This window comes from Melopsittacus undulatus, chromosome 4, assembly GCF_012275295.1.
Source record: "Melopsittacus undulatus isolate bMelUnd1 chromosome 4, bMelUnd1.mat.Z, whole genome shotgun sequence".
Taxonomy (NCBI): domain Eukaryota; kingdom Metazoa; phylum Chordata; class Aves; order Psittaciformes; family Psittaculidae; genus Melopsittacus; species Melopsittacus undulatus.
Window position 1 is genome coordinate 112,627,763 of NC_047530.1, and position 13,794 is coordinate 112,641,556.

The window sequence follows — 13,794 nt, forward strand, 5'->3', positions numbered from 1 at the left end:
CAGTGAAAAGAGAAAGGTGTAGTGTTTTATCATTCTTGCTAAAAATGTTTTGCAATGCTTTATATAGCATATAAGGCTGTGATACTCATAGATCAACTGACAGACAACGCTCAGTACAATGTGCAATAACAGTATTATAGTGTAAGGTTTAAGGGCAAAGAATTGTGGATTAAATATGTACACTTTTCTTTGGATCTGTGGGTACAACGCTCTCTAAATTAGGCCAGCACATACATCAGCAAAGAATGAAATGACGATTTACAGTTATTTATGCAACTTAAAAGAAAAAATCCCAGAACACCTGCAGATCTGATGGCCTGTCCTATGTGTGTTTCAAAAATACAAGTTACATATATATATATTATTACCCCTTCAATAAACATGTTTTAGCTTGTTGTAACTTAAGTGAAACTTAAGTGGATTTCAACTTAAACAGGGGAAGTTCAGGTTGGATATAAGGAGGATGTTCTTTATTGTGAGGGTGGTGAGGTACTGGCACAGGTTGCCCAAAGAACTGGTAAATGCTCCATGCCTGGCAGTGCTCAAGGCCAGGCTGGACAGAGCCTTGGGCAACATGGTCTAGTGTGAGGTGTCCCTGCCCATGGCAGGGGGTTGTAACTAGATGATCTTAAGGTCCTTTCCAACCTTAACCATTCTATGATTTTAAGTGTCATGGAAAGATCAAAAAATATTCTTCAGATGACAGACAAAATCTTACAAAATGTTCTATCAAACAGGAATATTTTGATAATAGCTGGTTTGGAAGCTACAGGACTTCTGGAGCATTCCCTCCTCCAGCATTATCCCTACCCTAGGAGTACACAAGGTATCCTCAGAAGGTTAACTAAGTCACACACTTGCTATATTGCCAAGATAAAACAAAACAATTCAAGCAATCTGGAACATCTGTTCCTTGTCCACTGTTGTTCAACAACGAGCTGAAGCAGTTTGTGGCATAAGGAACATGCCTTTTTATGATCCGTGTTTTAGAAAGTAAGTAATTCATGCCTAGATCTGCATGCAAAACTTGGTATATCAAAAGCAAGATTTTGGACTAGAAAGACAATCACAATATTGAATAAATACCTAATATTGTATGTAATTAACACAGAATATTATGGGGTGAACTTTAGAAAGTAACATTTAAAACTGACGTTAGGTAAGAACATTCAGGAGTGGCACACAGTGAAAATACAATTACAGCACAACTTACAGCACAACAATAAGATTCAGAATAATTCAGAGGGGAAAACAATAACATTTCCTCTCCCAGTCTCACAATATAAATCTTGGATCTGTACTGAAATTGACAGGAGTTTTGGCCCAGACTTCAGCAGAACTGTCACTTCACGCGTATTGCAATATTCTCTACATATTCCCACTATATACTATGTCCAACCCTCAAGATTGTGCAAAGCTGTCAATGTCAAGTGCACTGACTTTTAGTCACATGTATGTACATTACCTTTAGCTTCATTTTCACTGTCAAGCACTATCTGAAATGAATCAGGAGCCAGTGCAAGACCTGCATTTATCAGCAGGTATCTCTTTTGCCTTGCATTATCTTTCTGCTTCCCCCTTTTAACCTACATAAACAAAGAACTAATTGTTACAAGGTTCTTTTATATTATTTTCCTATTTGTATATCTTATTTATTAAACATAACAAAATGCAGATCATCTAACTTCCTACTAACAAAAAAATACCTATAGGAATTTTGTATCTTCATAGATCTTACACATCATTTTGCAATAATATTGTTGAAAGTGACCGTAGAACTTTGATTCGATCTCGTCATGAACACATCAAAGATAACTGAATACAAAGTACAATTCACGTTCCTCATGGATCTTTACAGTATATGCCTCAGTGTATAACCTGTCATGTAACACTTTCTTAAATAAAGAACAGTATCTATTTAGAAACCAACAGTAACATATCCATTGTGCAATAACTAGGAATTGCTACAAAATATTAAGAACTCCCTAGTCCATCAGAATTAGCTGAAGTTAGAGGAGCTATAAGTGCTTTTTTTAAAAAAAAATAACATTTAAACATAGTAACCTTGGATGAAAACAGCATTAAAACTAGACAAAGAAAACCTTAATTTTAGTTTGTCTTAACAACAGACATACCCACTCACCAGCAACTTTGCAGCACTGATTTTAAATTCAGTGAACACATCTTAATTTCTGTGAATATTTCAAAATGGTGTATAGATTAAAATTCTTTTTGACAACAATCAGTTGCCAACATGATTTTTGTTCTGGTGCTGAGGCATCACAACAGAATTACATACAATAACTCTTGGCAATGACTACACTGTGACTTTAAATCATATTATTTAGCATCATTTGTTAATGTGACATAATACTGATTTATCCCCAAGCCAGTCAGGATGTTTAGCTACTTGGCTACTGCTCTTCTCATTAATTAAAATACTGTTCCATGAAATGAAATCTTAATTGTTGACAATTATGGATAAGTTTCTTCTTTGATAATATTTTTGCTAATGAGTAACTTTCCCTTTCCCCCAAGAAATAAGTTTTGAGTATAACTGGAAAAAATCCTCTGTTGCAATCTTCAGAGTGTGAAGCATCATGACCACCACAGAGAGAAGTAGAGATTTTCAAGGCAGCCAACCAATGCTAATTGGCTGAAAGCAAGCTGATGCTGGCTACTAATATGCAGTTCTACTAAACAGATGACTTTCCTCTGGAAGAATTTGATGAGCAGACCTATTATTTCAGCTACGGACCTTATTCTTTATGATTACCTACCAGTTCAATCATCATTACTGCCCGATCCTCTAGCCGCTCAGGTGACTTACACAGCATACTGCACACACGAAGACGGTTAAAAGCCAATCTTAGATGTTCTTGATATTGCCCACTGCTGTTTAGATGTATAGCTTTTTGTAAATGTTCCACAGCAGCCTCTATTCTATCCCCATCTTCTTCAATACGAGATACTTCCATATGAACTTGGCAACGCAACAAAACCAACACACTAAGGAATATGAATTTAAATGGAAACTGTCAGAATGAAACAAACTGAAATTCCTAGACCTAAAAATTACCCAAAGTAAAACTCAGTAATTAAAAGTCACTCCAGCACTTGCCTCAAACATTTTAAATATGCCTTTTAATATTTAACAGCATTTTGCTTGCATGAAAAAACACAGCCATGAAGAAGCAACACAACTTGAAGTCTAACTGATCTTGTGTGTTAGCAGAACTGTTTTTCAGTACCAACACTAAAGTTATCACTTAGGTATGAATAGATTTTCACAAGTATTTATTAACTAACTGCCAGAAGGAGCACGATGAACTGGACAATGGCCACTTTTGATCAAAGTTCACTCTTTGTCCCTAACATTTATGTAGAAGCTAATATTTCTATAAAAATCTAGCCCTGACTAGCTAAAAAAACCTAACCCCTTTTAGACATCTGGCTCACCAGAGGCACACTCACTGCAGGCAGTGTCTTTGCCTAGACCTTACTGAAACCACTCTATGAAGCCAGCATGTTTTCAGTAAGCACTGTATGCTCTCCAGTCTCAGGTACACTATGCTCCCCTTTCCAATGCATGCCACAGGAAGCTGCTCATGACAGCTCCGAGCTCTACATGCTACCTCCGATTATTTCCAGGAAGAAAGCAAAAAAAAATAATGAGATAAATTAAAGCAATACTGTGAAAACTAGAACAGAAGGAAGGTTTTCAAGGTTATCACATATCAAGACAGAGAACGAACACATATCTACATTAGAGCTAATCTGATCAGGCAAGTGTCACCCTTTTACTGCAGACCAAAGTAGTTACAAATAATGCTACAATCAAACCAAAAATGAAGACAGGCAAATTAATAAGGACAATGATTTCACACAATCTCTAGTGACACATCAGCAGTAAGGCTGGGTCTACTGGACTGTTAGGAATAGACAGAAAACAAACGCCAAAGACCTAACCTCCCAAAAACCAGATGTGCAAGCTTTTACACAACTGTCATTACTGTCATTTAGTATAAATATCAAAGTCCTATGTGCTGATATTGCACTCTTTATATGGAAAGCATAAGAAAAAAGTACAGAAATACAACATAGTGGGTTTGTACATTTGTATATATGCTTCTTCAGGCTTCTGTTTCTTCTTTATGCAACTAAAAAATTACATTTTAAAAACACTGAAAATATATTACTCACCTTCCTCTGTAATACCAACTACTTTTCTGCTCAAATGACAAATTATGTTTTTTGTTACTAGGTCTACTCCAAAAGTTATGATTTTTGTTCTTAGTAGTCAGTCTATACATATTACACATAATTTTAATTAGCTGTATTTTTCAATTCCTAATAATTTCCAATATTTGCTATAGGCCATTAAACAGTGTGAGATTTTGCCTGAAAAGAACGTCTATTTAAACAATTCATGAGGAAATGTGCACAATACACAGACACTAATTTATTAGAAGATAGTGGAAAGTTTTCCAAAACACTTAACATCACAAAGCTTGAGCTTTGAAATAAGTTTGATGTTCAGTCATTAGACCTTTCAAAGTTAAAATTTGGAAAGTACACAGCATAGAAAGATACCTGTCAATCTCTTCAAGGACATCAGCAACTGATATCAATGGCTTTCGTACACATTGATGTAAATTGTGCTGTAGTAGTGGTAAGCACAGGTTCCACTGGGTTGTACAAACAACCTGGATCACAGCAGGATCACCCAATCGAACTGCACGTCTTAAAGTTAACTCAAGATTTTTTATCAATTCCAGTTGAGCCTACACAAATGAAAGATTCATTAGCATATATTGCATTTAATGAATATAACTTCTTATATGTTCCTCCAAATTTTAATTTTAGGACTGTTTCAAACAGAAAGTAGTCCCTCAGTCAGCAGACTTTGGAAATTTTGTTTTTAGGGGTTCTTTTTTAATAGTTATCGCTAACTAAGGAGTATTTCTTTTAGGTACTCCTCACTGTTCCTACATATTTCAGGCAGAAGTCTGTCAGCTATTCCCCTTTCTTATGGTAAACAGAAATTGATCATTGTGACATATTCATGAATTCAGGTTTATTTCTTTTTTTTAATACCAAGCTACAGATGCAGTGTAGGAGAGGAAAAAGAGAAATACTATGAATGGCGTTTGCCATACTGTCAAATAAACCTTGTTCCTGTTAAAACTAAAAGCAAAACCTTACCTAGAGTAACAGACACTTGATAATTAGCAAGTTCTTTTTAGAGTTTATGTGATTAAAAACATTTTTTTTAAATTTATTTAAATATTACTTAAATTTATTTATTTGGTCTTAATTTTTTTTAAAAAAGACCTTGCCCACTGCAACCCTCTCATACACTGTGGTAGGAATGTTTAGAAATACCTAAATATCTGAATATCCAATTTTTATTTAAGCACTATTATTAGTGTTTAATATTATGAGGAATTAATGAAATTGTTTTTTCAAAGGTGAATGGGATTTCTGAACTCCAAAAGGTAAACAGTCATAGAGAAGAGTAAGTTTATGCACTAACACTATCAATTTCCATGAAGCATTTTCATACTTCCCATTTTAGGAACTTTAGGTGCCTCTAATAGCTGTTATAAATTTCCCATTGTAGGTCTCTATCTAATCCTATTGATAATATTGACAATTTAGGCTTCTACTTTTGATGGCTTGAATTGTAACTGAGTCAACTAGCTACAGAAATCTAAGAAAAATCCTCTCCAGTGTGACAATTTATCGAGAATAATCTTCATTTCTCTGATGCAAGAATCTGTATGAGATCACGCACAACACGCAATAATAGTTGCGTTGGACTCGATGATCTTTATGGGTCCCTTCAACTAAAGATATTTTATGGAAATGCCTCCCATAAATGTAAAATATGAAAATACAAGAGCACTGTCTTTGCACGCCTCAATGTTACTACCTTCACTCTTGGAAAGTAATATATTATGAACCTTTATAGTCAGACAGAAGACTTAAGGGAGGAATATACAACTACCGTTTATTTTTACCCATTTTGTTCTTGGAAGCCCAATTAGAAAGAATATAAAGTTTAAAAGAATTTCTGATCAGTATAATGCAGCTAAGACACACAAACCCAGCGCAGTTTCCAAAGTTTAGCAAACTTCCACTTTTCCCTCAAAGCACATGTGAAAGAGCATACCTCAACAACTCCTTGGGTATAAGTCACAATTTTAGTGCCAAGTTTTTTTGCTTCATATTCACATTCCAGGCATTCTATTTCAATAAGTTTCCGTTGCTCCTATGTAGTATTAATATACAAAATTTTAATTTTAATAATTGAAAAGGAACACAATGAAGATTTAACCCATGCATTTACCCTAATACAGCACTGTACTTTCTTACTGGAGAACCCCTTACACCAGCTAATTAACTGAAATGATAAAGAGGGAATAGACTTTGTTGTTTGAACAGCAGCCACTTCTTTCTAAGCCAAAGCTGCAAACTAATGATATAGTATTTTTAAAGTTGTTCATTGCTAGTTTCAGCAATAGGAAAACCAGCATATACTTGATTGTTCCTATACTGTAAACTGATTTCAGTTCTAGAAGATTCTTGCTTGCTAGTGTTATTGAAAAGTACATGCTTGGAATAGACGAGCTAGTCAAGACAGAAAGGATTCATTCTGATGGAAACTTTTACATGAAAAAAAGGGAAAGGGTAGATTACTAACACTTCAAGAAAAATATGGCTACTAAATCATACAAATTATACATATGCATTATCTAAGATACTTGGTATTTTGTTTCATATGGTGCAGTAACGAAGGCCAGACAACATCTCCATTCATCATTCATTATGAAATATTATCGAATCACTCAGCATGACCTTTGTAAATTTAACATTCCCATGACTGGAAAACAGATGAAATCCTGAAAATGTGAATTAAAGTAGAACTCCCACTATCACGTAATGACAAATACATAGATGGAATTCATGGTATAGCTGAGGAATCGGTCAGTATTTGGCAAAAGCCAAGGAACTGGAACTCGATATAGACTTCTCTCTCTGCCACGAAGAGGTCCTGGCAAAATGATGCCAGTCAATCTAAAGATTGTCACTTGAACACCCACTAACTATAAGGGAGAAGGCTAAAATAAAAGCAAGGCTTCTCTACTGCTGCTGCTGCAGAGCAAATACATGCTATTACTAGCTATATGAATACTTGAACTAAATCCTTGTTAATCTTTGATCTAGAGGATTTGAACACATTCAGTGGGAGGCTATGGAATCATGTCTGATTTTAGACTTGCAGGAAATTTTCAGACAAAATGGGCCTAAAGCACACATCTGGAATAAAAATCATAATTAGAGAGGATAAGTAAAAATTACATTACAGGTAACTCAAAGTAGGCTCATTATAACAGATATTTGGAAGCACATTTTGAAATTTGTTTGGCAATATTTGCCATTTACATTTTCTTACATACACATTTCAGATAACTAAAACTTACTAAAAACAGCACAACCAGGCACTTTGTTATACATTTTTGTATCTGGAAAACATATTGATTTTCTGAATAGAGTGATGAACAGTTCTGTTTCTCAACAGGTATACTTGTTTTGATGGGACAGAGATAGTTTTCTTCACAGCAGCTGGTATGTGGCTCCATTTTGGATATGTTCTGAAAACAGTGGTCATCACACAGGGATGTGTCAGTTATAGCTGCACAGCACTTGCACAGTGCCAAGAGCTGTTTTGCTTCTCACCCTGCCCCATCAGCAAGCAGGCTAGGGATACACAAAGAGCTGGGAGGGGACATGGCCAGGACAGTGGATACCAACTGACTAAGGGGAATCTCAAAACATACGACGTCATGCTCAGCAATAAAACTAGGCAGGAAGGTTATTTCTGCTCTGGGACTGGCAAGGTCAGGTGATGGTGAGCAATGGTTTTCATTTGCATAATTTATTATTTGCATGGGGTTTATTTTTCTCTCCTTTTCCCCCCCTCATCTTTTCCTCACAATTTGTTATTATTTCTTCTTAGTTAGTAAACTATTTTTATCTCAAGTCACAATTTTTCTCACTTTTACCCTCCTGATTCTCTCCCTCATCCCACCAAGAGAGCAAGTGAGCGACTGTGTGGGGCTCACAGCTGCTGGATGGGATTAAATTACAACAATGAGAAACGAACAAGGCTAAAAAAAAACCACAAATCTCAGAGCCAGCTGGATATAGAAATCAAAACCAGCACACATATCAAAACATGAGTTATTAGGAAGACAACACAACATCTTAGTTTAAGAATACCCCTACAGAAACAGTAGAATAAAAATACTACAGAAGAGTAAAAATTATTAAATGTTACTAAATAACTAATCTGAAAATCGCTGTGAAATTAATCATTCCTACTAAATGAAACTGGGAAATGTATAGGAACAAACACTATCAGAAAAGACCCACAAAAAGGAGAGGATTAGGGAGTGCAGTTGGGGCACACTGCCTCTGGATTTCTCACTCCAATGAGAGAACTATGCCCAAGTCCAATTTTTCAGAAACGGTAACTACTTTGGGGCATCTTTTTTTGGAAGGCTTTTTTGAACTCTTCCTTCCATCAGTCGCCTAACCATGCTCCAGAAAAAGACTAATGTGGGTGTATGTCACTTTAACTGACTTTAGAGCTCAGATCCTGGTGATCAATTACAATCTCAATGGGTAAACTGGTTAAATCTTCAAAATCTGCAGGTAGCATTTAATGTCCAGCCAAACTGTTCCACAGATAACATTTAAAAAACAGAAGCAAAAACTTACAATTAACATTTATTTGCCAAAACTAACTGCACTGCTACTTACCCTATTCTACACCCTAGCTTTTGACCTTACACCTTCTGTCTAGTTTAGTAATAGAAAATTATCCAAATAATTATTTATATCAATGATTCTATAACCAATACAGAGATGGACATAGCATCCCAGTACCATCATATTATTTTTACATTATAATCACAAGTGGAGTCTAAAAAAATAAAATCAACCTTAATATTAATACTTACAGTAATCCCAGCTCTCTTCAAATCAAGTATACAATCATATGCAAGCTCAATGTAGTTTGCTTTCAAAGAAAATCGGCCTAATTCCAGAATCAAAGGAATCCTTTAAAAATAGAAAAACATCATTTCAGAGAATGTGATATTGCTCTTTCATGGAATTATAAAAACACTATACAGAAGTAACTTTGTAAAAAATATCTGAAACCCCTGCATTCATTGGACATTAGAGGACATGATTATATTAGTGATGTTCAAAGCCAACAAGGAAAAAGGAAAAAGACTGAAAAATCAATGAAAAATACAAAAGGAATTAGTACAGTAGTCTTGCATAAACTATTCCTGAAGAACATAGAAAATACAGAATGAAACATATGCAGCACAAAGATGGTGAAATAGCAAAAGAAGATGGCAAGTAATTCTGGAAATACAATGCAGTCAAATATCACACAACTTAAACCAGTCAAATCCACTGTGTTCAGTTATTTAGGAACTAAGAACAAAGAATGCACACAGTAGGGGACTGTGTTCTAAATGTTTGTCTCTCCATAAATAACCAAACAAGAAGAGTACTGTCCAGGACAGGAGAAGTAAAGAGCTACCTTAATATTGTCAAAGATTGACCTTAATGAATAAACATGTCACATTACTTCCATACGTAACAGCTGCAGTATAACTACTGGAATAGAGAGTTTTGTCTGCATTTCAAAATTATGCTGAAGAACTGGAAAGGACCGCAAGAAAAGCAAAAAACTTAACCAAAGTCTGAAAAACACTTGTCAATTCTAAGACCTCTTAAAAATCAAATTTTATCAAAAAAGAAAAGGTTATGGAAAGATTTAATCATGTTATACAGATAGCTGTATGGAAGAAGATACTTAATCTTGGGTTCTTTAATAAAGCCTAATAGGATCTTTGTCTTTTTTTAAGATGACTTAAGTGTTAATGCAAGAGAAACCACTACAACTAAGTGTGAGTCCACTCCTTCAAGGTCAATCGGAATTTTGACAGACTTCAGCAGAAGCAGGATCAGCTTCAGCATCACCTTTCACAGGGCTATGACAAGTAAAACTCACTTCACACTTAGAACAGATGCTGGAGGTACATCATATTGTTTCAAAAGTACATATAAAGAATTCAGATTTGCGGTGGCATCCCTTGGAAATTCATTTGTGTCCCACTGCCTGCAATATATTAGGAATTGATCATTATTTTTCATGAGAAATATTATTGATTAAAAACTTCAAATAACTCTCCTGACTTTAGAATAGCTGGTTCTTAGTGCAATCTACCAGTAGGATACTGGATTTTGAAATAGAAAAGAAAAAAATTTAAAAATCAAGTCAACAAAACCTACTTCAGTATGCCAGTAAGTTACTCAGAGATAGACAGATACGAAGCACAAAAAACATTCCAGCATGAGAATTTAACATTTCAAATGTTAAAGCAAATTTTATTCCAGAAGCAAAGAAAAACAGTGTGCAAATTGCCTTTTCTGTCACATCAACATAAATTAATTCACTGTTACTAGGAGAAAAACTAATACTTTTAAAATGGGTAAGTGTTGAGACATTGGAAAAAAACGATATTTTGTTATTAAGTCTATTTTCAAAATTGTTTTATGCTTCTAAAATTTAAAAGGATTTAAAAGTTTAAAATGTATTATGCTTCCCATCCTTGTGATTTATGCATTATATTTTAGTTGCGATTTCCCCACTCCATCTTTACTCTCTTATACATGACCTGAGTACTGAAATGCAATCTGTTGGATACAAAAATGTCTTTTAACTTCTTAAATCCTTTCACCCAAGAAAATCTGTACAACACACTATTCCCTACGTTCCCAGAGAACTACCTCACTTCTTAGCTGAGTCTGTACTCTAGACAGGCCTGCCAGTTACTACCCAAACTGACATTTTAGTTTTCCTTTCGAGAAACTAATCTTTGCAGTAGATTTTATACTGGCATACAGGATACCAGAACCTGACCCTAACTCTATAGTATCAAACATCAAAGTACAAGTGTAAGGATACATTTTAATACTTACAATTTGAACACTTGCATTTTATAAATAATTGAAAAATAGATGGAATTTTGTATTTCCTTCTCTACCTGGGAAATATCCATTAGCTTGTGATATACCTATAAAACAATAATTTAATTATTAATTTACTAAAAAAAACAAAAGAAAAAACCCAAAGGACATTCAACAGGGCTAAAATAAAGCAGATACGTTGAATATAGGCTTTTCATGGACTCTAAAGGCAGTGAGGCTACTACGATAATCTATGCTGTTCTGCAGAGACACCACAAAGATCACCTAGTAGAGCTATACTAATCTTTACATAGTGAGGATCAGCAGTATTAACACCAGAAACCCAAATGTGGAACTAACACCTTCTGATATTACCATTCTGAAATCATCTGATCCAGCTACAACAAATGAGCCCTATTCAGATTAATCTTCAACTATAAATTTTGGACAACAAAAAATATTATGAAGAAATGTAGTTACTTCAATTTAAACTTAGAGTTATACATTAAGCGTATGCATGCAATTTTTTCTGACTCTCTCACACTGACTGCCCATCACAATTGATACTGACTACTTAAGCCGTACTGGCACAGTAAGTTTTGCAGGACTTGAATGTGCTATTACTAAAGCACTCGATAGAGTGGATCGTACTTCTGTAGCCCTGCTGAGACACGCAACCCAACTACAATTTTAGAACTCCTTTATTCTTCTGTTTAAGGTCAAGGCTCAACACTGCCTCTAAAAATACAAAAGTAATCTTGAGCTTGTCTGAATGTTATTGCTTTGTTAATATCACACCTCTAGAAGGTCATGTATTGGTTCTCTTCATCCAAATTATAAATGACTTTACAAACATACGCTCTTAAAGTGCAGTGATTGTGAGTAGATAGAAAACACAATAAACAGTATAGCAGAATGAAAGAAAATATGACTGAATGCAGCTTCCAAATTATATTCCCCATTTCTGCTTTTGCTAAGTTTGTGTTCAGCTTCTTATTTCCTAGATTAAGGGCATTTAATAAATGTGAACTCCTATCATATTCTCCAATTCCCAGAACTATCTATAGGGTTTGAGTTGGGTCATTTAACTATTTATCAGTATGACAAAAGTCAACAGATGCTAAATATGCCCTCAGTGGCATAAAGCAGGTTAAGTTGCACCTTCTGTGTTAATAGCAGTTATCCCCAAACAGAATTTTTAGGGTTAGTGACAGTTACCCCAATGACATTATGTTGCATTAAAAGAACATGAAGCAGTAGGGAGCTCTTTAGCTTATAGTATAAAAAAAATGTATAAATTGTAAAAATCTCTGCATATACCTACTACATCATTTTGTAGCTCACAAAATTTAAATGAAGGAAACAACATACTTAATGATTATAACTATGATCTGACTAAATGCAAAAAAGGCTCCTATCTTACTAGAAGTTTAAAAATATTTTACAGCATTACCATTAGAGCAAATATTTGAGAGTATTTATCTGGAACATTCTCCTTGATAAAGACTGCTGCAGCAGAGGAAAACTCTTTTGCCTCTTCCAGTTTTGAAGCATCGAGGAAGCACTCGAGTAAATTTCTGCAGATCAAATAAATATTTTTATTAAACACTTATTAATGCTCTCTGAAAGAATTCTAATTTTTTCAAGAGACTGTATTCCAGGTATCATTCTTGAATGCAGTACAAGTGGTTAGTGCTATAAGCCATTGATGCAAAAAAGATCCTCTAACTTCTGCATCTTGGTATCTTCCAGAGATATAGAGCTGTTAACATACATTTACTGCAGATCACCAAAATAATCACAGAAAATGAGATTTTGGTGAAATTTCTCAGTGGCACACCTAGAACCAAAATAATCATTTAAAGTTGTATGAGAAAAATATTTCTGTGAGATGTATTCCAAGATTCTCCCCTAACTGCAGGAAAGGCTGGTATTTCAAAGCCATCTAGTAAAAGAAAACTATTTATGTTGGGAACTGCAACACATCTACTGGATTTTCAATACTTTATTGGATTTAACAGAAGAAGAGCCTGTGATTCCATGAAATAAATAGCAATAATAAAAATTATTCAATAAATAAATACAAATGTAAGAAAAAAAAAATGATACCATTACATTTATAATGGTAGCATTGTAACACATTATGTGCACTTGTTAGTTCTCATCAACACTTTGGCAAGAGTATGTGCATTACAAAAGAAGTGCATGCATGATATTCTAGATAACCCTTAGCCTATCCTTTGGAATGTTTCGTTACTTAATTTTTTACTTTCCTCTACTTTCAGCTTATAAAGAAAATGCTGCATAGCAACAAACCATCAGAAACAGAAAAGTTCAGAAAGACAAAGGAAAAAATAGCAGAAACAGAAAAAATAGCAGTAACAGGAACTGGAAACTGTAGAATAGCAGACCAAAATATCTCAGAAAAGCTGTCTGATCTTGAAAAATTACATGGATGGTCTTCATGTCGCACATCAAGCTATTTCTCTCAGCGAAATATCTCAAAGTTTATGCTCAAACTTCACTCAGGAAATGTAAGAATGGTAATAAATTGATAGTGATACACCATTTATTAACAGTTACTATGAAATTATTATCAAATAATTGATAATAATGGAAATACCTATAATAGCTCAAATAGTGCACTGGATTGATTATGATGTTTTTGACCTCCATTTTAATCTCACTTAGAAAAAAAACATTCAGTGCAATTTTAAAAGTAAAATTACCATCAAC

General features: G+C 34.5%; 1 protein-coding gene across 1 annotated transcript in view; it reads right to left on the reverse strand.

The window, feature by feature from the left end:
* CFAP46 (cilia and flagella associated protein 46) overlaps positions 1-13,794 on the reverse strand; it is a 76,057-nt gene that overhangs the window by 54,622 nt on the left and 7,641 nt on the right. The window contains exons 6-13 of the mRNA XM_031044767.2: positions 12,512-12,635; positions 11,071-11,165; positions 10,100-10,207; positions 9,030-9,129; positions 6,176-6,274; positions 4,594-4,784; positions 2,781-3,009; positions 1,466-1,586 (exon numbers count right to left, since the gene is read on the reverse strand). Of these exons, the coding sequence (XP_030900627.2) occupies positions 1,466-1,586; positions 2,781-3,009; positions 4,594-4,784; positions 6,176-6,274; positions 9,030-9,129; positions 10,100-10,207; positions 11,071-11,165; positions 12,512-12,635 (1,067 nt within the window). The remainder of the gene's footprint in view (positions 1-1,465; positions 1,587-2,780; positions 3,010-4,593; positions 4,785-6,175; positions 6,275-9,029; positions 9,130-10,099; positions 10,208-11,070; positions 11,166-12,511; positions 12,636-13,794) is intronic.